This window comes from Olea europaea, chromosome 23 (genome assembly GCF_002742605.1).
Source record: "Olea europaea var. sylvestris chromosome 23, O_europaea_v1, whole genome shotgun sequence".
In the NCBI taxonomy this organism is placed as follows: domain Eukaryota; kingdom Viridiplantae; phylum Streptophyta; class Magnoliopsida; order Lamiales; family Oleaceae; genus Olea; species Olea europaea.
In genome coordinates, this window is record NC_036259.1 from 8446666 (window position 1) to 8472388 (window position 25723).

Below are 25723 nucleotides of genomic sequence, written 5' to 3' on the forward strand. Positions count from 1 at the left end.
GGCACTGGATATAACCTTTAATTCAAATATCACACTTACGCATCAACAATCGGATGATTACCACATCACATTATAGACACCATTATGTGCAATAATTATGTACAAGTAGATTTTTCCAAGCTAAAATTGTCTCTGTACAAAAGAATATAAATTAGATTTTATTTAATTATTTAAAGAACCTCATGAAACGTCCATTATTTAAGAATATATACATTGATCATTTTGTTACTTTATTCTCTTCTCTAGAAAAAGGGTTAAAGTTTGATGGCAGCTTCAAATTTAAGCATTTGTTTCTAATCTTTGTGCCATCACTTCTAGCCCCTATTTGGTTTAGAGAAAATAAATAAATAAATTCAGAATTTTAATAAATTTCGATAAAAATTGATTAAATGAACTTATTAAAAGTTATAAATTCCATAAAATGTATAGTTAAAACTAATCAATGAACTTTGATATATATTTTTGTCAATTTTTTTTTATGCGAAACAAAACAAGTGATTTGTAAGCGAATATGTGTTTCCAAATAGACAAAATCCGTGTACTGAAGACTCATCGGCTACAAAAGTTGGAGAAGCACTTACGACAAATAGAAGGTTGGAGAGCTCCTCGCTACATTTCCTCGGCGACTTCACACCACAAACATATACACATTAAACTAAAACACTTCACACAGAGCAACATTCTGTTTCAATTATGGAACAAAATCGAAGCAAAAATTCAAACGCGACAGGAGAGCTTATATATACAATCAGGGATATGTATATTTGCTAATTATGAATAGCATTACTCCTCACATTAATATTAAACATGCATATAACACGTTCATAAGGGTAATGGAATCTTTTTCGACTGCTGAGACTTAAAAAGAGATAATAAAAAGATAGCACATAAAATTATGCCAATGCCCTGTTTGATCGACATTTCTGAAAACATTTTTTTTCTAATCTCATTTTCAACCACTCGTGTCATGGGGCGCATAATTTTTATTAACTTTTCAACCACACATTTCGCCAACTTTTATCAAAATCTACTGAAAATATAACTTTTATCCAAACCAAACAAGGACTAAAATCATTATGTACCCTATTTATTGGCATTGGCCTAAACTTCTTCCTGGCAAAACTTAAGTTTTAAGACTCCAACTGAAATTGAAGGCAGTTCCCAATCAAAGTTTCTCGGCAGGTTGAGAAGTCCAATGAGGTTCTGAATATGCAATACGTAAAAGTAGTCCCTAAATGCTTCAGACCAGGATTCATCCCCTGAGAACATGCGTGCGGAAATAGCTGTTTGGAAGTGGCGTTGCAACCTTTTACCATCATTGTCCATGACCTGAAGACTGAATGTCAAGAAACTGAAATCAGTCTGGAGCAAAAATTGTTCAACCACTTATTAATCTGCTCCAAGAACTGCATTGAGACTCCCCTCTTTATCCAGGATCTTTATCGCTATGCAATGGAAGATATCTTTCCCCACTCACTGGACTATGCTGAAATTGCTACCCCATGTGTTGAAAATGAAGGACCCTGAAATTTTGAGTGTGACCTCTTTTGTGAAGACAGCTATGAGTATTTCTCAAACAGGGAAATCAAACAAATGTCCAAGTGGACTAAACAATAGATTCATTTATTATTTTTCGACACCAGTACTGAGGTCTCATTTCCCTAATTCCCAAGACACTAAAATATACCTGTTTAAGTATTTCTTAGTCAAAGCAGCAAGTTATTTGTGCTTCATACAGAAAAGCAGCAGTAATTGAAGATCAATAGATACTGAGGTCTAAACAATCATGGTTCACTTGCAGAATCAAAAAGGATGAAGGCGGCCTCTATAAATCAGAGTTTTATTTTGCTTAGCAATCCAATAGGCTGTACTATAACTATCCAATAGGCTGTACTATAACTATGCACAGAAAGAAACCAGAGACTAAACTAAGATAACAATAGGACAAAAAATTAAAAATGTCTCAGGACTAGAATGCATACCAGAATAAGGTACGAGATATTTAGAGCTTGACAAATACACATCTTTTCAATCTTGGTGGGATGCATTATGGCTATCTGATTTGGAGGGGATAGAAAGATCACTCTTGAGCATGAAGGAAAGATCATGCATCTGAGAAATCAACATTGTGACGTCATCATTTCGCGTGGCAGATTTACCAAAAACCTCTTCACTATTTGCAGCACCATCAGAATGCCCGCTGGTATCAACTAACCTACAGTTGGATGATATGATCAAGGAAATGCGAAGAGAAAGACTAAAATTAAAAGAAGGAAGAGAGAAAAATAAGAAAAATAGATGAAATTCATGGATAATATTAACTGATCAAAAATAAAGAATGAAAAAAATAAACATGGTTTCTCTTTTCAACACGATATGTTAGAAAAATTCAAAGGAAAAAGGTATCATCTTGGCCGAACAAGAGAAAATAAGTGAACAGAACTCTGCACTCAGACTTCACTTCCTACTCATTTTTTAATTTGAGCATTTCCATGAAGCTCGTAGCAAGCTATTTTAATGCTGATATTACCTGCATGGATAACATGTCATTGTTTACAATTCCCTTACAAGAAGTTATAAAGCAAAGACTTTTTGATATATATAGAGGCTAAGCACCGGTGCTTAGGAGATCATTTTTGTATATATATACACACATATATATGTATATGTTTGCAGGAGATACTTTTCTCCTAGGCAACTAACAATTTCTATTTCCAAGAATAATGGGAGCGAATATGCTACAGTAAGGATTATATTATCAAGCAATATAAGAGCGGCTGAAGAGTTATGAATTCAGTTAATTTAAATTTTTAAGAGTATATATTTCCACAGTTACATGACATGTCGCTAGATATTCAAAATTCTAACATGTTTGCAAACTTATTGAAATCTCTCGTGTGCATTTTCCTACAGGTTTGTTAGCAGTATATCTTTATGGAGAATTGATTGACCTCATTTCCTTATGGGCATCAAGAAAGTGTCATCTTTCCAGAAACAGACATTTCTATTCAGAAGTACTATTTTTGGACTATTTCTAATGAATGACAGAAAATCTGACCACTAATTTCAAGTGTTAAAATGAAAAAATAATGTCCAATGTTTTTCAAGTATCGCGAAAACTTTTATGCCATATTAAAACTAAGAAATCTCACCCTGAATTAATTCAGGTTTTTTTTTTTTTTTGGCTGTACAACTAAAAGAAATGTGACTTCTCTGTATTAAACTAAGTTAAACCTCCAAGTTATTGTTGGCACTCACAACTAAACTTGTAAGACTTGCACATAACAGTATTAACGTCAAATATACAACTTTCAACTGCAAAAGGTCTAGAGGACATATAACACAAGATCAGACTAGATTGCCAAAGCAAATGGTAGAGATTTGAGAAAGAATGAGAATGGTTATTATGGCTGAAAAATGCTACTCTAGATATTCAATAGCAATTATAAATATTTTTTTTTATTGCATTATCATGACACGGTTTATATGTTTTCTTTATCAGGAAAATTAAATTAGAAACCGGCAATAAACAAAAAGATAAACAAACATCAAATCTTCCTCTTCTACATATTGCAAGAATATTAACAAATGGTGACATTTAACATTAAGCCCCCGTTTGGCCCCCATTTTTTTGAAGTAAAAATGGGTGGAATAGTGGTTTTTTTTTTTAAATGAGTGGTTAAAAAAAAGTAAAAATTTTCTATTTACATGTAATATTATTTTATGGAAGATTGTGTGATTAAAAATAGGAGAGAGAGAAATGACATGTAATGTAATTTAATGTAATGGGGGCTAAACGGGGGCTAAACAAATTTTATTCCAATAAAATAGAAATGAAAATTTTGAAAATAGACTGAATCTAGTGCATCTAGCTAACAACGGTTAAAGAAGCTAAGGTCTAATTTTCTGCAGAAGTGTTCTATTGTGCAAAAGACTAGCTTTAATATAAATGTTAGTAACAACAATCACAAAAGGCAATCAACCCATGGAATGACTTCATTATACTTTTTTTGACAGACGGACAAACTTTTTGGTGCAAAAACCTTTACATATTCAATTAGTTTTTGAGGGAAATTTTTTTTTTTTTTTTTTAATGACTGTGGGTGTCCGGGCCAGTTTACGAGGACCTTGATTAATCCCACGGGGCACTGAAGCTTACAATCGAGTACTCACTTCAGTGATCCTGAAAGAGCTCAAACTGGTGAACATTAGGGAGCAAACCCAAGACCTGACCATTAAACTACCCTCAAGATTTTGAGGGGGAAAATATGGCAAGCTAATACCTACCAAATACCAATACCACTATTTGGACCCCTTCCGCTCATTTCCCCAACTGCTCAGGATCGTCCAAGCTCCCGAGCACCGAGCAGAGCTTTAATTTGGCTTTCTTTGTCACTTCAATTTTGCCCGGCTGTTTTCCCATTCCTGCTGGTTATGGTTGAGTTGTGGAAGCCCATGCAGGGACCTGTGGTGTTTGGTGGCTGAAGGTGCTGAGGCTGGTGGCTTGCAGTCAGAGCGGGGGGCAGAGGTATGATATAAGGGAGAAGTCTAGGATGTGGACAAAGACCTTTTCGAATAATAAGGATAAATTTGACATTGTAGTGCAACATAGACCTTTTAAAAGAAAAAAATTAGAAAGTGAATCAAATCAAAGTATATCTAATACTTCTCGCCCTTCTACTCACATCATCCTCTCAGTACTAGCAAGAAAGAACAAGCGATAAAGAATATTGCAGTGTACAGTGGACTAGTGCAGGCAATTCAAAAAAGAGATAGAGGCTCCATGATGCTGAAAAGACAGACCTGCAGTGAAAATTTAAAATCTGAACAGTAAAAAGATCATCATTTTAGCTTCTTTTTTCCTCTTTTTTTTCTCTTTTTTCCTTTTTTTAAGGTCATGTGCCTATCCACAGCTTCCTTTGGAAGCTCTGCATGACTTACCTGCCTCAGCTCCACATAATTTTCTTCTCTTCATTCTGTAACTTGATCTTGTAGGTATATGAACGCAGAGAAATGACTGTCAGAAGCCATTACTTTTAAGAGGTCAAACAGAAAGAGTGGTCATGTCTTTTCTAATCTAGATTCTAAGCAAGAAAGTTGAAAAGGATCTTTCCAGCTTCATCACTTTGAAGATTATTTTAGATGTTACTTCCCTCCATTAACACATACCATTACCTGTGCTCTAATTCTATTGTCAAGGAGATATTTAAAACACCTCACTTTGGCTCTATGGAGAAGAAATGCATGCCAGTATGAATAATCCAATGCAAAAAAGGGATGATATTGTCAAGGAGATATTTAAAACACCTCACTTTGGCTCTATGGAGAAGAAATGCATGCCAGTATGAATAATCCAATGCAAAAAAGGGATGATATTGTCAAGGAGATATTTAAAACACCTCACTTTGGCTCTATGGAGAAGAAATGGATGCCAGTATGAATAATCCAATGCAAAAAAGGGATGATAATTATTAGGAGACAAATTTGTAATTGAAACACATATTCTGGTCAGATAGCCAGTAATTGACAATATGAGCTAAATCAACGACCTTTTTCAGTAAAGTATATACTTACCTCTCTGAAGCAGGAAATTCTTGCAATTTAGTGTTTGTTTTTGTAGAAAAATTTGCATTGCTTGGTGAGCCAGAAAAGAGATCAGGTTGTAAAATGCTGCCAAAATCCATTTCTTCAAATTTACTGTTTGAACTCGACAGGTTTATCTCTGAAGGCTTTCCAAGAGAAGCAAAAACTTGACTATCACTTTGGGTCAAAGCATTCTTAGAAGGATCCTGTGTGCTAGTTGAGCCTGTAAAATCATCCCACTCGTCAAATGAATCATCATCTCTGCCTACTATGGTATTCTCAGGTTCATCCTTTTGGTAGGTTTTCAATTGATTATCTTGAAACAAGCCAACATTATTAGAAGAATAGTTCGAATTTTCTAATATATTATCATCCTTAGCCCTGAAAGAGGCATCGAACCCCTCAGCTAGCTGGGACTCATTAGAGCTCACATTGTTCTGCAGGTCATTTGAATTCCAGTCACCAAATGCAGGAGACTCTGCTGAATTATCTTTCAACTTTTCATCATTTAGATTGGTTCCAGGTCCAAACAAAGATTCCATGTGGGCAGAAAGATCGACCTCGGAAACCAAAGGGTCAAATGATTTGGCATCCTGGAACTTCTTTTCAGAATTCACAGAAGAAGTTACAAAAAGGTCAGATGTATTGGAACCACCATGTTGGTTTTCAGAAGCAGTGGGCTGAAACTCTGCCTCCCATCCAGAAAATGCATCAATATTAACAGCTGGATCAGATGGCAGAACATTCTGAAATAAATTTAGGTTGTCAGGAGCTGCAACTTCTAAATGTGAGGTCTTGAGCTCGTTGCTTAATATTGGCCGTTCAAGAGATCTATCAGAAACATCCCTGTATGTTTCAGAAAAAAAATTGTCCAGATCAACTCCAGTTAAATTTAAAGTTTGTTCACTCAGTTCTAGCTTCTTGTCTGAAACATTAGCGTCTTGCTTCTGTGACTCAGCTGGCCATGTTATTCTATAATTTAAGGAATCAGACAAGGGGATTTCTCCCTTAGAAGAACCCTGTGCTCGATTTGACTCACTTTTTTCTATCAGCGGTCCAATCAGTTCCTGCAAGTTGATGATATTATTTATATTGAAATCTGTATAGACACAACAACAGGGTGGGTTGGGGGATTAGAAAATTAAAACATATTAGAAACCTGCGCTGCAGGCCATCAATAATAATAAATTTTCTATTTTGGAGCTCATGAAACTAAAATGAAATCTCAGAAAATTAGCATCGTTCACAAATATTACCCTTGTCCATTGCTTTGGCAGTGCAGCTGGGCATATAGGTTTTGGGGTGGGGCTATGACAAGTAAATTATACATTCTGAATGTCTGCAAGAACTAGGTTTTAAAGGATCGAATTATCCAGTGGTGGTAGGGGAGCTCAACATGGCAAACAATAAAATTGGCAAAACACAAAAATGCCACCTGTCCTTTTCTGATGTCTACATTTTTAACAACGGGGAACTTTTACAGCAATTACAGAAGCTTAAAAAAAGATGCTTTATATTAAGCTGAAGTATCCATTACACACACACACACACACACCCTTCCCTTTTCCGGAGCTAGAAGTTAGAAATCAATAGATCATTTATTCAAAGTGTAACTCGTTCATCAGAGTTGTTTCTCTCATTACGAAACAATCTACTACCTCTATTCTCTGAACTGACTACCATGTTGTCAAACAAGAGAAATTAAATGAGCACTAATGCATACATAACAAGTAAACAACTTTCAACCAATCTTTTCACAATTAACATTTACTAATCAAAATTAAACCCAGGCCTGCAATTTCCTTATTCTTTGACCTAAATGCATGCTATTCTCACTTGAAGAAGGAGAGATTTAGGGGATTTTCAAAATATGCTTGGCTCAGATAATAAAACTGAGAATATTTTTGATTATATAACCACAGTGTGAAATACAGTCCAAAAGCGTGTAGCCAGAAAATACAAGGAAAGATCATGCAAGCCAATATATGTCAAACCGGTGCTCAACACGTGTACAACAAGAGTAGCAACACTAAAAGAAAATGCAGGTGATCTGTTGAGCAAAAACCCACCAAAGAAAAGAAAGAAAGAAAGAGAGAGAGAAATAAATTAAAAGCAACAAATAAAACAATGCAACCTAGGCCTAGAATATTCCGTGCAATGAATTGGGCTGTAAGGTGGATTTCAGCTGATCAATTACCTTGATCAACTCTGATAATACACTGTAACACTGTGCATTTATATATACGTATCATCGTGTACAAGCATAAACAATAATAGCACATTTTTGGGTTCATTTCATAGAAATATTTTCTTTGTTCTACCTAATGTTTCATAATCGCTATTATAAATAACATGGATATGTTAAGATACTCCCCTCATACCCTTAAAAACTTGAACAGCCATCTAAGATATAAATGTGTGTCATAGCATGCATCTGCATAACCCCGCCAGAAAATATACCAAAAATGACAGTAAAGCACCAGAAAAAAGGGTAAATAATGACAATAAAGCAGTCATAGTTACACGGTGCAGAGTACAAATATGTAAAATATGATTCAAATGTCAGCATACACACATCATATCACCGAGTCCAACAGGGTGTACCGCATTAATCATATTCCTCCTAATCCGATCCATTCCAATCGTATCCCCTAACCCAACGTGTGCCCAAAACGTTCAAGGGAAAAATGTAATACAAGAACAACAAAAAGTAGAACCTTGCCCAAATTTTATACCTTGTAAACATACAGTAACCTAAAGAATATTAATAGAAGTGATTATTCAATCATACCGATCCATCGAGCTGGAGATACTGGAGCAACCACTGATACCCAATGGTGGAATTAAAGCAAATCGGGTCGGGAGCGACGTCGGTTTGGTGGGGATTGCCGCAGTAGACGCAAATGAAAGATTGTAAGCCTCTTAGGAGCCCCCCTTTGCAGTGGCTGCAGCGTAGATATGGCGGGGAAGGTTCAAGGGATGCGATGGTCGCCGAGAGAGACGGGAGGGCGGGAAGTGTCGGGTCTTTGGGGTCGAATCCGGATAGTCCTGCTGCATTTCTGGTCGAGATCTGGATCCGCCGGATCAGATCATGCGGAACGTCGGGCATGGTTTGGGTAATTCTATGTTTCTGAAGATTGATTTCAGTGATGCCCAACTCTCTCCGGGTGAGTGTGCCCTCGTCAGATACGCTACCGGCGGAAAAACGATAATCGAATTTACTTGAATTTAAGGGATTGGACAGAGGACACGCATGTTCTATGTGTGATTTGCTTCATATTTCCTTATATTATGCCCTTGTTCGAGCCGGTTCTTCTAAAAATTCGATTTTTCAAAACTCTTTTTCAATCCCATATTTTTTAATAGAATAATATTAAACATTAATTCGAAATTTTTCTTAATTTTTAACCACATATTCTTCATCTATCTACTATTTAAAATGGATTCTTTACTCCTAAATGGAAATCAAACAAGGGATATATGTCATTATTTCATTCAAATTTTTATTTTGAATTGTTTGATTGACAATTTTCTTTTTGTAAGAATGTTTTTCAATTTTTAGTCATATAACCATATTTTTCTCAAAAATAAAGAAAAATTTTTCTAAAGATGTATGATTTTTATTTTTCAGTTAATTCACTTCTTCTTTTTGTCTCTCATATATTTCATCACTCTCATGTACCTATCAATAAGAAATAGAAAAATATAATATTTTTTAAATTGAAAACTAAATTAATCAAACACATTTAATTAAGTATTCATTTCTGTGTACATAGGTGTCTTAATGGTATTAAGCTTGTGTGTATTTTCATGTACTCTGGACCCAATCTAAGCGTGTATGAATTTATTACGTAAGCTTTTTCATTATTTTTTGCATCATATTAACGTTTTGTGTTTTGATTTCCAGTTTACAATGGTAGGAAGGAAGATTAATTGAAGAACAAGATGTGAAGATATGTTTGAACGAAACGATATGTGTAGGAAGAGCTAGTGCAAAAGGAGATAAGAAAGTAAAAGGGCTAGCCAGAGTTGTAGTTTGTGTATGAATGAAAGTCTTATTCACTTATGTATGAATATGGATTATTAATTTCATTAGGATCCCTAACTATGTAGTTAATGTTTATGTAATTTGGATGCATTGAAGTGTTTTTTTTATTGGTAAATGTGAATTACTATAGATCAAAAATCATATATAAGTAATCAAAGGTTTAGACAAGTACAAGTACACCGAGCATACCTGGGTGAACAACATGAAAAAATGAACGAAGACAGAAGATCTAAATACCCAAAGCAGAAGACTCAAATTGAATCAAAACATACGGATACAAAGAGAACATAACTTTGTATAAGTGTATTTTGATCCTTCGAACAATACCTTCTATTTGTGGTCTTAAATCCTCAAAATTTCTCATGTTACGTGCCATCCATAAGTGGTAAACGATGCTTGCAAAAGCTATTCGCTTTGCTTTGCTTTGCCAAGTCATTCTCCAAGCCTCTTTTTTAGTCCACTTCAATGCACTAGGTAAGGTAGACATTGAGTGCCTAATGCCCAACCAATCACGGATTTGTCCCCATACAGCAAAATTGATTAGATGGGAGAAAAACAGATGATGCTCAGTCTCATCCGTAATCCCACAGAAAATGCACCTTCGATCAATTTCCAAATGCTTCAACTTGTCCTTTATTAGTAACTTCGATTTAGCTCCTAACCAAAGGATAAAAGCATGTTTTGGGGTGACATAGGCATTCCAAATTGTTTCTATCTAGGCAATCTTCGTCCCCTTCTACCTGAGAAAATCATAAGCTGCTTTCACACTGAACCTATCTGCGGCTGTACGTGCTGCCAATCTGTCCATTACAACCTGAGTTGCTAGATCAGGCTATACAGTGCCAATTGTGGCCTGAACTGGTTGTTGAAGCTGCGAAAACATGTCCCAAATTTTCAGCAGTCTTTTAAGTAGTGGAGAGTTATCTTTCCTTACCGTGTAGTCCCAAATGTCCCTTCCACCAAGGAAAATCAGATTTTCGCTTCACCCAAAGAGTATCTTTTTTACTATGGATGTTCCAAAGAGTTTTTGCAAGGATCATCGAATTCCAATATTTAATTTCTCTGAATCCGAACCCATCTTCATGTTTCGGTAAGCAAATACTAGTCAAAGCAACCAACGATTTTTTTGAATCCCAAAGAAAGTTCCAGCATAGACTAGTAATCTGAGATGCAACCATGGGTCTAAGTAGAATGGAAAGCCAAAAATATATAACACCTTGTAGGACGGCTCTTAGTAGCTCTGCTCTCCCTGTATAAGATAATGTAGCCCTCGACCATGCTAAGTCCTTAATTTTGTTGATAAGTGCATAATAGGAGCTAATTTAAAGTTTTCCTGCCGCAGTGGGATACCCAAGTAATGGAAAGACATAGATCCTTTGGCTAAATTTGTTAGTTGAAGAATATCCTCCAACTCTTGTCCATGAACACCCACCATGTACAAGTTCAACTTGTTTACATTCATCTTTAGTCCCGACATTTTCTCCATAGTTGGATAAACGCTCCATTAGAATACCAAATAGCATCCCCTCTAGCAAATAACATCAAATCATCCGCAGATGCTAACTGGGCAATCTTCAATGGGCCACATTTAGGATGAAAATTGAATTCACTATTTTCAGTAGCTCCCTTCGACATTCTTGAAAAATATTCAGACAAATAACAAACAAGAAATGAGATAACATATCACCTTGACAAAGCCCCTTCTTTCCTTTTATGAATCCATAGAAATAACCATTTAATGCAATGGAGTATGAAGGTGTCGTGATACATTCCATCACCTATCCAATGAATTTTGTTGAAAATTCAAGCCCTTCAAGCACACTTTTAAGGAAGTCCCAATTTACCGAATCATATGCCTTCTTAAATCAACTTTAAGAAAGCACCTAGATGCAACTCTTTTATAATTATAATGCCTTAAGAGCTCTTGAGCAAGATAAATGTTTTCCATCATTCTTCTACCTTCTACAAATGTGAATTGTGATTGATCAATAATATGTCCAAGAATTGGCCTCAATCTAGAAGCAAGGATCTTTGTGATAACTTTATAGAATACATTACAACAAGCAATGATTCTATAAACCCCCTACGCCAATAAAGTGACTTGCATTACGAATTAAAGCAATAGCTGTGTGATTTGTTTGCTTGAGGAGTGAGCAAGAATTGAAGAATTCTTTAACCGCTCCCATGAAATCACTTTTAACAATGCTCCAAGGTTTTTTGAAAAAACATGATGTATATCCATTCGGACTCGGTGATTTATCTTCTCCAATAGAAAATAATGCATCCTTAATCTCTTGGTCCGAAATATCCCGAACTAGTGCCATAGCGTGCTCATCCAATAACATGGAGCCATTCTTCAAGATGTCAACATCAATAGCTTTCCCTGGACTGATTTTTCCAGTAAATCACTGTAAAAATGAAGGAATTCATTGGCCACTTCTTGTAATGATGAAGTATACGTTCCATCTCCTTTACTCACGGTAGCAATGAAGTTACGTTTTGTGTTCCTTTTGACCATCGAATGGAAAAACTTTGTGCACTTATCATTATTCTTTAAGTACTCACGTTTGGCCCTTTGATAATAAAAGTTCATTTTCGCCTCACAAAGATCCATGGCTATTTTCCTCGTTGATGCCACCTTACCTTGAAGTTCAATACTAAGAGGGTCTCCTTGCAACTCCAATTGTACCGTTTTCAACACCGAAGTAGCTGTTTTAGCCCTTGAGGAGATGTGTGAAAAATGTTTCTCATTGAATTTCCTTAGCTCTCCTTTAAGACTATGCAACTTTTTACAAAGAATGAATTGCTTTGTACCTCTAATCTCTTTCTCCCAATAATTTTGAACTACATCATGGAAATTTTCATGGTTAGACGACATATTGAAGAACCTAAAAGGTTTCCTCTTGTTTTCCTCATGCTCAAATAATGATACAATGCATGGTGAGTGGTCGAAAATACATCCCGAAGGGAGAAAATCAGCAATAGAATTAAAATCAGCTTGTATCCAAACATCATTCACCATGGCTCTATCAAGTTTACTCCACTTCGTGCCGTTTCTCCAAGTGTAGAAACATCCAATAGATCTCATATCCGTAATTCCAACATTTAGGCAACAATTTTCAAAGTCCTTAACCTCGTATGATGTAACATCCGCCCCATTACATTTTTCATCAAAGTTAAGTACATTGTTGAAATCACCCATGATTAACCAAGGGAAAGAGCAATCGGATTCGTATTCCATGATATTATTCCATAACGGTCTTCTACTAACAATAGTATGGAAAGCATAGACAAAGCTAACAAGAAAAGTAAGTGAGCTTACCTTGCAAGTAGCGGAGCAATGAATAGCTTGTGATTTAGTCTCCAATACCTCCAAATCAACTTTCACGGAGTTTCACAAAACCAAAATCCAACCAGCCCGATGCGTGTGGAAGTTGTTCGTTTCGACAATCCATCAAATTTATTCCACTTAATCCGATTTAATTTTGGCTCTCCCAACTTCATTTCCAAAATCCTCATAACATCAATATCATGTTGCTTCATGAAACTTCGAACCCCATTTTATTTTAGGAAGAGTTTCATTTCTCTAATATTCCACGTCGAAATCTTCACGACGATGAAGTAAGGGAAATACCCTTCTTCTTTTCTTTTATGGCCACAACCCTCTTTTGCTCCTCAAGCTTAACTTTAAGTTTCTCATTGTTTGTTGCCTTAGGGGTCAATCCAATAGTGGTTGATGCCCAGTCCACACCTGATTTTGTTGCATCATTCATCTCAATACGGGTTGGAGTAATACACACACTTTGTTGTCCTTTGTTTAAACTTTTTTTCTTGGTGACAACCTCAGTGAATTGTCCTTCATTCTACTTGGCATGTTGCATATTCTTTGAGTTGACCTGTTGCTAAACATTTTGGACATCCACACCAGCAGTGGATTGAACCGAAATTTTCCCAATGAACTATCCATTTTCTAGGCCAAATTCTACTTAGTTTTAGGCTCAGCAACCTGGACCGAAGTTCCACCAACATGCTGTCCATTTTTCTGTGTCACATTTTGCTTAGAATTATTTTTTCCAGTTTGTTTTATGAAGCTGCACGAATCTGTCTGATGTACAAGCGTCATGCAATTACCACAAGATTTTGGCTCGTGTTCATAAATCACTTGTTGAAATCTATATTTACCCTTGGGTAAAGTCATTTCCATGGATCGAACCAAGTCTTTGGATGCATCAACCTCCACTAAAACCCAAGCATGTGATAATCTTTCTTTATTTGACATGAGTTTATCCGTAGATATTGGATTCCCAATCTTTGAAGCAATTTTCGCCAATGCCCTAGGATTCCAACAATCTAAAGGAAGTCTCGGTAATTTGACCCATACTAACATGTACACATTATCATTATAGAATTCAAACCACCGCAGCATAGTCTTTAACATTAACGGCCTACCAAATACAAGGTATAGGCCTCTATGTAACACCTTTGCTCTAGAATGAATTTGAAAATCAACCATCTACTCTCATAAACAAAGTATTGGTATGGAACCTTCCATGAATCGCACATTTGCAACAATGCATTTTTACCCGGGAATCTCCCAACAAAGTATCCAACAAGCCAAAAACCCCATGATTGCTCCGCATCATTTGCATCCAAGATAATTTTATTAGGCTGGCCATCCACCTGGTGTAATTTTAGTCCTTCTTCAATATTCTCATTATCCTTAAAAAGATTGACCCAAGAAGCAGTGGTAGCAATTTGGTTCAATTTCTTCCTTCCTAGCCTCATGGGGTTCACTTACCGGGCTGCGTGAATCAGTGTCATCAGGCCAAAGTGTTTAGGAGACACATGGTGAAGTCAAATTCTCCCTACCGAAGTCATCCCCCAATGCACTGTTCTATCCATGCGCTACCTTGTTAACTTCACTATTGTTGTCCTGAGAATCATTAATATTCTGCCTAGCAACAGAATTTTGGACAACCTGAAGCATCATTAATCTTAAGTGGAGGCATCCCATTAAGATGGACCAAGTTTTTTTTTTTCGACTCTTACCCATAAATTCAACAGGCCCAAGTGGATGGACGGTCCACTAGTAGAAACCAACAAAATAATTTATAATATAGTAAAGTTGGCAAAGTACAAATTTGAGTTTTTTACCCAAAATGGAAACTGAAAGTTGTAAGCTCTTTTGACCAACTGCCAAAGCAAAAATCCAGCAAACCAGAAACACATGATCCACCAACTTTAATTCAAATTGTAGCCATTGAAATATATCATCACCATTAGATACACAATAGATACAAAATCCTTATAACCAGCAACCATGGAGATGAAGCATCCACCATCTCAACAGGATTTGAAGTGGCTAAAAATACTCAGAACTGACCAGTTGAACGGACTAGAAGACCACCAATCTGCCAAAATCGGATGAAAGCCGACCACTAAAAACTGTTGAACAGGAAACCAAGTTAAAATTGTGTAACTCCAACCAAGTCTGAAAGCAATCCTTAGTAGAACGAGCCACCCCAAATACTGGTAAAAATTCAGCTAAACAGACAAGAACACGTTGAAAATGCAGAGAACACCAAGGCTATTTGGGCTGAAATGTCCAAAGCAGCACCAAACGGACAGTGAACTGAAAATGGCCGACAGTACCACCCGCAAATCTATAATATCTAACAATATACCACAATATCTTGTAGTAAACTTCAAGAAACCAGAATTAGAAACTTGAAAATACCAAAAAAGAAGGTGAAATCAAAGCAAGAAAACAACAAATCTCAAAGCAAGTGGGCAACCAAGTGGAATTTTCTCTCACTAGGCTTGAAAGCACCTCTCTCTAACCACTCCATTTCTTCTTGCCATTTGCATTGAAGTGTTTTTATATGCAATAACATGTGTTTGTTAATTCATAGGAATCGGACTAATATTGAACAGTTTAAAAAAGACTGTTTTGGACACGAATTGGGTATAAAAAATCAAGTCATACATAAATATTGCAGTCACAAATCCCTAGAAAGCATAAAATGTAAAGCGTACATTCCATAAACAAAGAAAAAACTAGATATTTTCAAACATTCAAACAAAAACATTAATATCAATAATGGAAGACCATAAATTTACCAACAAGTTATAAATTCTTTCAAACTCAATGTAGACACAACACAACAGAAACCTCAACATTTATATATCACACGACAAATATTTCGAAATCTATGTACTAGCAGGGCAAGTAGAGATGATCTATTGCAACTTCTCTTATCATTTGTCATTTCATCAACCTATGTGAAATTTTTGTTCATTCGCTATCATACTTTTTTTACTATTCTTGTCTGGTTCATTTTCTATATACAAACTATGTATGAATTTTTACAGAATCAATGGGACTAAATAATACCGCTAGGCAGGTGGCCGTTGGGGAAGACAGTCCAAATGATTCTCCAAAGTGAGGTAAAGAAGTATACAAAAAGAAAGCGCAAGAAGAAGCCAACAATTCATACATACTGTGAGAAAGTTATGAGTTTAAGAATTTTTAATCTATTTAAGTATGATTTCCATATGGATTCTATTACCTACATAAAAATTATACATTTTTTCATCAAAAGTCATAAAACTTATCTATTATAAATTCTTTCAAAGTCAATGTAGACACAACACAACAAAAACCTCAACATTTATATATCACGTGAAAAATATTTCGAAATCTATATACTAGCAAGGCAAGTAGAGATTATCTATTGCAACTTCTCTTATCATTTGTCATTTCTTCAACCTATGTGAAATTTTTGTTCATTCGCTATCATAGGTTTTTTTCTATTCTGGTCTGGTTCCTTTAATAGTAGTACGACATTGGGTTACATATTGTACATTATGAAATAGAACTTTAGCCTCCGTTTGGTAGCAATTTTTTACCGTTATTTCACTATTTCAGCCATCATTTTTTACTTTTTCACTCACAGGTGGGATCTACTTTTTTCTCTAACAGTCAAAAAATCAATTCTCATAATCACTACCGAACAGACAATTAATACACAAACTACAAAGATTGAGGATTACAAATACATATATTTGACCACTTTATTACCTTGAGGATTGAATATAGCATTTCCCGAAAACAAATCGATGAAAGTTGAGGATTGTAGTGTTGTGTAAATTAAAGATTTTGGTTCCCACCCTATGTGAAATAACAATATCAGTACAATGATAATGTACCTAGGAAAGTAAATAATGAGAACATGCTAATCATTAGGAGATGAGAATATAATAATGGTATCGCATGGAATACATTAATTGTTGAGTTGCATGAACGATAGGTGCACCGTCTCCTAGATTACTTGGGCGTGCCTTCGATCTCTTTTCTTTGCTTGAATTCGAACCACCCTTTATAGAAAATGTCTTATTATCCATTATATATATTTAAGAATTAATGTAATTTGTAACAAAAATTTGAAACATACATTATCTTTATTCGAACTGAATTCCAATGCGCTCTTCTTACAAAGTTTCTCAAGCATGTCATTTTGCTTCGCACATACGGTACCCGTACGCTACCGCTTCCAGTTCCTTGTGATTCTCCACACTTAGAAGCTATCTGAGTAATATGTGGGGACATGACATTATTCCCACAACTTGAATTTTAAGTCATTTTTTGTTTACGCTAAACTTCAATCCACTCCATTATAGTATTGGATCTGACTTTATCATCTACAGTCATGTCCGTCAAAGTAACAAAAGACTGACACATTTTGTTATACCTCAACTGTTCAGGAGTACTAACCAATCTATCGTAATTCATTGTAAACCTCGTGTAGGCTCTACTCACATCTCTTCACCATCTGTATAATATATAACTATCTGACAATGATTTGACGTTATTATGAATCAATACTGTGATCGCATGCTTGCAAAGTATTCTTCAAAAATCGAATAAGTGGCAGTTGCAAATAATTTCACATTTTTCTTGATAAAATGACACAGAAAAAGTTTTTTTCTTAGAAAATTCATCATTTTGAATACCTTGTACACCATCTCCAAAACAAATATGAGGTCGTAATAAAATTTACAAGTAAACTCATCTTGAACTTTCCTGAACTTTGAAATTGTGGAAACTCTCTGGAATTGTTTCACCATCGCATACACCATTGCACAAGATAAAGAGATGAAATCTGTTTGAAGCTCTTTCTCAGCCTTATTTATCAATACTCGTTCGTATTGTCCAACAAGTTGCTTCAACGAGGTCTTCAAATGTACATATCTATCGAAGAATGCATTCATACTTTCACTTCGTTGAGTTGTTGACATGCCCTTCCAAAAAGTAGTTTTTAGTTAGCAAGGAACCCAATGACCTCTGCTCTCATACAGTCCTGACAAACTAGTCATTATCATGCAAAATTATATGATTCGATCATCACTCTCTAATTATCCTCAAATTCTTTAACAGTTTATGAATCATACACCAATCTATGTATAATAGGAAAAAATAGAACTTTTGTCCACATATATCTAAACTTTTCTAGCAACATTTTCAATATGTCACAAACAACATCTATGCTTCGTATTGGCAAAGACGATTTGAATTACATTATGCATGACCCTATCTTGATCAGTAATTATCTCATTCAAAGCTTGACATGCGTGCATTGTAGCCATGTTCTTAACATCCAGAAAAATGTATCTGTATCCTCATTCGACACCAAACCACATCCAAAGAATGTTGATTGTCTATGATGATTCGCCTCAACAAAAGGCATGTCATACTTGTTAGTGAGATACGTGGTATCAGAGGTGACAACATCACCGAATTCCTTATATACTTGTCTACTCCTATTATCTGCCCAAAAAACATTCTTCAATCGATATTCTTCATCCAAATCCATACTAAAATAAAACACTGAGCCCTGTGCTTGCATATTAAAGAAGTATGATTGTATTACTATGACATCTTCTTCTCCAATCATAATTGCCTAGACTTTTCCCCATAATTTTGACAATCCTTTTTCACATAAGTCATTTTATCATATCCACCTACTTCAACAATTGTAGAGTTTTAACTTTTGTACAACGAAATTCTCGCCATATCATTTACTTCAAGTCGTCATTTAACAAGTGCAGTCAATTTTCAGTTGCATTTATATTGAAGGACTATTTTTATGATTGTGGTTGGGATGCATTGTGTTAATTCCCCAAATCCCACGCATGTCTAAATGTACAGTCAGCCTACCTTTATATGCACTCTAAATGGTTGCTTATGGTTTTAAGAAAACCCCTGATATTAGTAAATCTTTTCCCTTCATGGCTACAAACGAATATAACATATCTCATATCATCACTCTTTCTTGAAGTCATTTTTAGAATTAGGAAACCTACATCGTACACATATCTTTTTTAAAACTCAAAAATGCCATTCCCATCCTTAAACTTCATGCCTATCTCAGGCACAATCGTACCATCTCCTCTTAACATTATATTGCCTTGTAACTTCATATTGTCTGTAACATTCTCATTATTGGAGTCTATCGAAATAATGTCATCCATATCTTAAATATTTTCTTTTCCTGCAACAACCCATCACAATGTTAGAACTACTTTCAGTAAACTAATTTCAAATTGATGCAAGGTTTTCATTCATTGTTACGTATAACATTTTTGACACACACTAACAAATTATAAGTATGACTATGCTTGTACACACCCATAGTACGAAAGCACATCCATATTTACAATGTCATCCATATTTGCAATAAAAGGTTGTGGTGGTAAGATGGGCTGGCGGTACAATGGTCTGAAGATGCAGTATGGTGGTGGCCAGAGGTAACTAACTTGTTACAAGTGTTAAACTATAACGTAAATTCCTATATAGGTTTCCAATCTTTTCCAAGTGTTAAATCCATGTCCCCAACTTTTAGATTGTGTCATCCATGTCCACTCTTAGAACATTATGTCCATGGTATTCAAAAATCAATGGGAGATGTCTAGAATACAAATGGACTATAAAAGGATTACATGATAGGTACTGATGAATTATTGTGGGGGACAATTATTCAAAAATAATCTTCATCGTCTTTGAATATTTACTATTTTGAAGTATACACAAATTAAAGAATTGGTACATAATTTCACACTTAGGACATGTTGAAAAAAAAAAAACAAAAAGAAAAAATGAAAATGTTAGTTTGGAGAAAAAATCCCAAATGGTCACCGAACTTTGCCCAAAGTCCCCAAGGAGGTCAACGAACTTCAAACCATTCCTAAGTAATCACTGAACTTAGCTTGAAGTCCCCCAAGAGATCACCGAACTTCAAAACGTCCCTAAATGGTCATTGAACTTTGCAAAAAGTTCTTAGGGGATCACTGAAGTTTGTAAATTATTGAACTTTGCAAAGATGAATGGGGTCCCAATTTCCAAATTTCAGTGACCTGCTAGAAACTTTTTGCAAAGCTCGGTAATTAGTTAAGAACGTTTTGAAGTTCGATGACTTCTTGGGGGATTTTGGACAAAGTTCAGTGACTACTTAGGAACGTTTTGAAGTTAAGTGACCTCCTGGGGAGCTTCGGGCAAAGTTGAGTGACCATTTGGGGTTTTAACCTCGTAAGTTTGTGATTCAATTGGAATAATTAGAAGTTGGGGGACTAAAATGAAACTTCTATGCGACTAAGTGACCGAGTTGAGATCAATCATGGCTGGGCTTCCGTCGGTGAAATTGTAATCCCTCCGTGCTTTCCACATTCTGATCTCACTGCTCTTACTGCACATATAGAGAATTTTGTCAAAAATGGCAGTGAAAACTAGGGTTTTGAAAGCTGTGGTGGGGTTGATGGCATTGTGCCTGGCAGGTTACATAGTAGGTCCACCTCTATATTGGCACTTGTTGGAAGGCATAGCTTCTGTCAGCCGCTCTTCTTCCACCTCCTCTTGCCCTTCTTGCATTTGTGAATGTGGCTCTGTGCCCCTTCTCACCATTCCGAAAGGTATACATACATACGATCAAATCTGTACTTGGATCTGCTTTGATCTTTGATGGTTAATTGTTACTTTACATAATTGACGATCTGGTTCTATGGAATTGGCAATTTGCTCAATACCAGCATCATTTTTCCCCGTCATTACACAATTGGAAACTAATGAACGAAGATGCAAATTTAGCTGAAGGTTGCTTCTTACTCGGGGATGTGTTCAGTGTTCATCAACTATTAGAAATTCATGATCAATTCTTTCATATTATATATTTTATTATTCATAGGTCCATGGTAAAATGTGCCAAAATTTGAGTTTAGAAAATGGGGGCCAAACAGGGGCTAAGTGTTTCATGTAGAATTGCTGGTTCTGTTTGGAGTTAGAGGACTGGGAGAAGAAGAAAATACACAAAACTATTTATTTGTTTAGTGGCAAATAGAATTACTAGAAAAGCTAGGAAAGAAATAATTTTACTTCCTTTTAATGCTTCTTGATGTTAGCTGTGCATTTTTTAAAATTTATTTTGTAAAAATTCTAAATTTAATTTCGTTGTAGGAAGATATAATTATGTATTTCAATTCAAATTTTTATTCCTCGTATTGGTTGGTGGTTTTAGGTGAACATAGGATCTAAGGGAAAGGGACATGCTGCCTATACTGTTTCAAGATTTTAAGTAGTTGATATAATAAAAAATCACTTCTGGAGCTTTCTACTTGCTGTTCATTTGTTAATACTGAAACTTTCAGCAGTTCTCTTTCTATTCAATTTCTTCCCCTTCTAATTATGGAATTGCCAATACTATGCTAATTGAGAAATTCCTCTATTTTGGCCAAAAATGCAGCACTTACAGTTTTTCCTAACTTGTTATGCTGTTTAGCTGGACTTTAATGAAACCTCTAACAAGTAGGTTGCTTCAAAATTTTAGGTTATATCTTTCTATAAATGATAGTTAATTTGTAAAATTAAAAGAGTTGTTTATCCAGTATGATCATGTTGGGTACATGCAAATTGCCGAGTATAGCATTGTCAAGGATGTGGTGTTTATTTAATAGTATATACCCATCAAGGATATATAATAATGACCTATAAAGCTGTAAAGTTTTAACTTCCTTAAATGTTCACGCAGACGTCAAGAAGTCAGGAAAAACTTGTCACTGGAGAAAGTCCTCTGGATACTAATTTTAGTTTTATGTCAATGCTGCATACCCATTCTTCAGTGCAAGAATTTTGTTTATCACTAGTGGAATATCTATAGGGGATGGTTATTTGGTGAATTATTCATATTAGGCTATTTATCTGCATACTTGAGCAGAGAATTTTTTAGTTGACTAGATTCTTAGCTCGATATAACATAAATTAGTTAAATGTTTTCGAGAGGAATCTGGAATAAAACAACAAAATCAGTCCTCTGTTTGGAATTGAATGATCTCACAATACATCCTTTCTAATATGTCTAGAAATATTGTTTTGTTTCCTATATAGACATTTTCTTCCGACAATACTCTAAATTATGGGAAGTTATTGACTAATACTGTTGCCCAATAGTTTTGGGATGAAAAATTGAACTTGTACCCAATACTCATCTTTCAAGCTACTACTAAAACTCCATGTGAGTTTAACTGATGACATGCAGTCCAAAATTAAGGGAGTATTAACTAGCAAGTTGCACATGGTTATACTTATGTTAGTAGTTCACATTTTGTTTGTGCAAGGTAACCTGGTTCATGTATTGTTGGGTTGTCTCTGTTTGATTTCTTTATTGGTTGGTCATGTTAGTGTTCTGGTCTTTAATTTGCAGACATTTTGACATGAAAATAACACCTTATGACAGATTTTTCATTTTGATTTTGTAAACACGCTACAACCCTTGTCTCAATAGCATGTATAGTTCTTGCCAGTATATTTACCTTTCCTTTTTCTCATAGTTTTAAGTATTATGTATTTTATTTCTTTTCTCCGATACTCATGTATCTAATAGGGCCTAGGCTCAATGTACACATGAATATCCTTCTTCTAGTTTCATCTGGTGTTCTTGTCAAAATCTTGCTTTTGCTAATTACTTTTCCTTTTTTTGTTCTCTCTTGCAGATCTGAGCAATATGTCCTTTGCAGGTGAGCACCTTTTTCTATTTAAATAGTTTGAGTTGCCATGAGCACCTGCTCTTGTTAGTGATCCAGTATGGTGCTTTTTTATTTTTTTGAATGAGTTTAATCCTAGACGAAACTGATCCATATAGTGCTTCTGAGTAATATCCTCACTCTTTTATCTTAACCTTATCTTAGGAACTTAGTTCGCCTTATTTGTTATTGTTTTCAAGTTTTGTTGCCTAACCAGTCAACTCTGCATAACCCTGTGAGGCATTATTGTAATGGACATTTTGAAGAGTAAATTCTCATTGTTTTTACCGGATGATAACTTGAACTTACTGTTATACTGTAGTTTCCTAGAAATTGGAGGCAACCAAAGTATACCTGACTATAAAAACGAGTTGTCAATCACATCAATTTAAAATCGAGATCTGGTTATGCCTAATGCCATATAGCCAGAAATAGCTTATTTAATTTATGAATTCCTACATTAGCTCTATTTGATTACATTAATTCCATTGATTGATAAAGTTTAAAGGTTCTTCCTATGTATGATTGGATGTTTCTATTCTGAACAGCTTGAAAGTTCTAGGATCATGTGTGCTAAAACTGCTTTTTCCAGGTTGCATTAATTGCTTTAGGAAGTGGTATCTGAAATTTTCCTAACAGGCTTAAACTTCAACTTTGTTGACTAAAGAAATAAATAAAATATGGTCCTTTCTGAATTCTGATCAGGCTTAGTCCAATGAGTAATGATAAGCATAGTATGTTACTTGATACAAAGCATCCTTTTGTCCAATTTTTTATTGCAACACTTTGCATTTTGTGATGTTCTGTAAAATGAGCTAAAAGTTTGAAGCATTTTGTCTCAAGTGTTCGTTTTATATCCTCTCACAGTTATCACAAGCATTGTCAAGAGTCACCAGCTGTTTTGCTGTGAGAAAAAAAATCTTGGTCTACAAATGCTTTGTCACATGATCCTGAATTTTTTGCCCCTCAAAAGTGTCATTTTTATTCTTTTCTAATCATGTGGACCACAAAGTTTCTGGCTTATCCCTTTCTTTTCATCTAAAGAGTATTTCTCTGGCCAGGATCCGGTGTTTCCGGAGAGGTACTTATTTAACAGTCTAGGGGGTCAAAGATGAAATGAAAATTAAGCAAATCACTGCTGATAAAAAGTTGTGCATTTTATAACGAGGCTTTTAGTGAATGCAGGGATTATATAGAAGTCAATTGAATAATAGAAGTGTAAAATGTTGAAATTGGGCAGAGATTCTCTTACGAACTGGGGAACTATCGTTATCTTGTTGCTAATTTATCTGTGTTCAATGGTGCCAACAAAAGTGCTATCCTGTTTATGCATTTCCTTTTTCTATCTATGAAAATGTCATTTTTGCTCTTGATAACTTGAAGATACAAGACTACCTGGACTTTTCAAATTATGTCTGTGCATTAAATGCACACCCATTTATTCCTTTTGTCATGTTGTACAGATTGTGCAAAGCATGATCCTGATGTGAGCGAAGATACTCAAAAGAACTTTGCGGAGCTATTATCAGAGGAATTAAAACTACGAGAAGCTGAAGCTTTGGAAAATCAGCAGCGCGGTGATATGGCACTACTCGAGGCTAAAAAGATGACATCCCAATACCAGAAAGAGGCAGACAAGTGCAATTCCGGGATGGAGACATGTGAAGAGGCTAGAGAAAAAGCAGAAGCAACTCTATTGGCACAAAAAAGGTTGTCTGCTATGTGGGAGCTGAGAGCACACCAAAGAGGATGGAAGGAGGGAAACGCCCGTTCTCATCCCCAGTAACACCTCAATATGGAGACTATGGAAAAATTTTATGGGTTTCATAGATGATTAAGAATTAAGCTCCTTATACAAGAATTTTTGGCACCGCTGCATTGGCTGGTTGCTGTATGCTTTCTTTTATTGGCATTTTGTCAAAAACTTTGTCAACCAGCCCTGTACAAGTAGCAGGATTGGGTAATTAATTATCCCTCCCAAGTATTTAGAAGTTCACTATACCACATCTCATCTCAAAAAGGGCATGAGGTATGTTAGTATTATCAAAGTATGAAGCAGATAATCCATTTTTGTTTAGTGGTTTATTGTGTATTTCGGAAGTTGTTTTTATTAGATTTATTTGTTGAAATTTAGATTTGTTGATTCCATTTGGAAAAGTGCTACGTGATATATTACTATTGTTGGAGACAAGAATTAATAGATGTGACGCCTCGTTAGCAGCGATCGATGATGAAGTAATAAAATCAAATGCAGTTGACTTAATTTTGACTTTTGTTATTATTAAACAACAAAGTGATTGAAATGCTATAAACTTGAATTCATAATACAAAAACATTAAAAAGATTGTTAGAAAATTTGAGTCCTCAATTGGAACAATACAAGTTTTCATCACATTTGTTTTCACAATTTGGAAAGAAAATAACACAATTATTTTGGTTGGATTCTGTCTTAAAACGATGTTGTGTTTGTAGCCAAGAAGATCTTCAATGTCCTCCTCCGCTTCCAGAGCCACTGCCGGAGCCATGGCCTGTTCCTATGCCGATTCCGACGCCGATTCCAATGCCTCCACCAGCTCCACCTCCATGGCCACCCCCTAAACCTCCACCAGCTCCAAAGCCACCCCCGTGTCCTGACCCACCACCTAAACCTCCTCCTCCCCCGCCACCTCCTCCACCACCACCACCTCCTCCTCCTCCACCAACACCCCCACCAACCCCAACACCTCCACCTGCACCGAACCCGCCACCATGGCCTGATCCTCCTCCAACACCCCCACCTCCTCCACCTCCACCTCCGCCTACACAGGTTGTCGAGTTGGTTAACTTAAATGTACAAATTGTATAGACTACGATTGGGTGCACACGTTAGTTAGCCATGGGATGTCAAATGGGCTGAGCGGCTCATCAGCTTGATCGCTCGGCTCGTAGGTGGATTTGACGAGCCCGAACTAAGCAAGGGGCTCCATTTTTATGAGCTCGTGGGCTTGTCAAAAAATGTGTGAATTTACCAAAAAAAAAAAGTAA

The 25723-nt window shown here is 35.8% G+C and overlaps 4 protein-coding genes across 4 annotated transcripts in view; 1 reads left to right on the top strand and 3 right to left on the bottom strand.

Annotated features, from left to right (window-relative positions):
- Positions 1-716: 716 nt before the first annotated feature.
- LOC111372296 lies at positions 717-8851 on the bottom strand. Its single transcript, XM_022994558.1, has 4 exons — positions 8375-8851; positions 5575-6650; positions 1983-2215; positions 717-1523 (listed from the first exon to the last, which is right to left on the bottom strand). Exons 1-3 carry the CDS (start codon positions 8690-8692, stop codon positions 2029-2031), a joined length of 1581 nt encoding a protein of 526 aa, XP_022850326.1. The 5' UTR covers positions 8693-8851; the 3' UTR covers positions 717-1523; positions 1983-2028.
- A 3136-nt stretch (positions 8852-11987) lies between these two features.
- On the bottom strand, positions 11988-13404 carry LOC111371993. The gene is made up of 2 exons (XM_022994133.1): positions 13266-13404; positions 11988-13012 (listed from the first exon to the last, which is right to left on the bottom strand). The coding sequence occupies exons 1-2, from the start codon at positions 13402-13404 to the stop codon at positions 11988-11990; spliced, it is 1164 nt and encodes a 387-aa protein (XP_022849901.1).
- A 6896-nt stretch (positions 13405-20300) lies between these two features.
- LOC111372297 lies at positions 20301-24829 on the top strand. The gene is made up of 3 exons (XM_022994559.1): positions 20301-20596; positions 22670-22693; positions 24163-24829. The coding sequence occupies exons 1-3, from the start codon at positions 20401-20403 to the stop codon at positions 24483-24485; spliced, it is 543 nt and encodes a 180-aa protein (XP_022850327.1). The 5' UTR covers positions 20301-20400; the 3' UTR covers positions 24486-24829.
- Positions 24830-25183: 354 nt separating this feature from the next.
- LOC111371994 (glycine-rich cell wall structural protein 1-like) overlaps positions 25184-25723 on the bottom strand; it is a 1067-nt gene continuing 527 nt past the window's right edge. The window contains exon 3 of the mRNA XM_022994134.1: positions 25184-25497. Within this exon, the coding sequence (XP_022849902.1) occupies positions 25184-25497 (314 nt within the window). The remainder of the gene's footprint in view (positions 25498-25723) is intronic.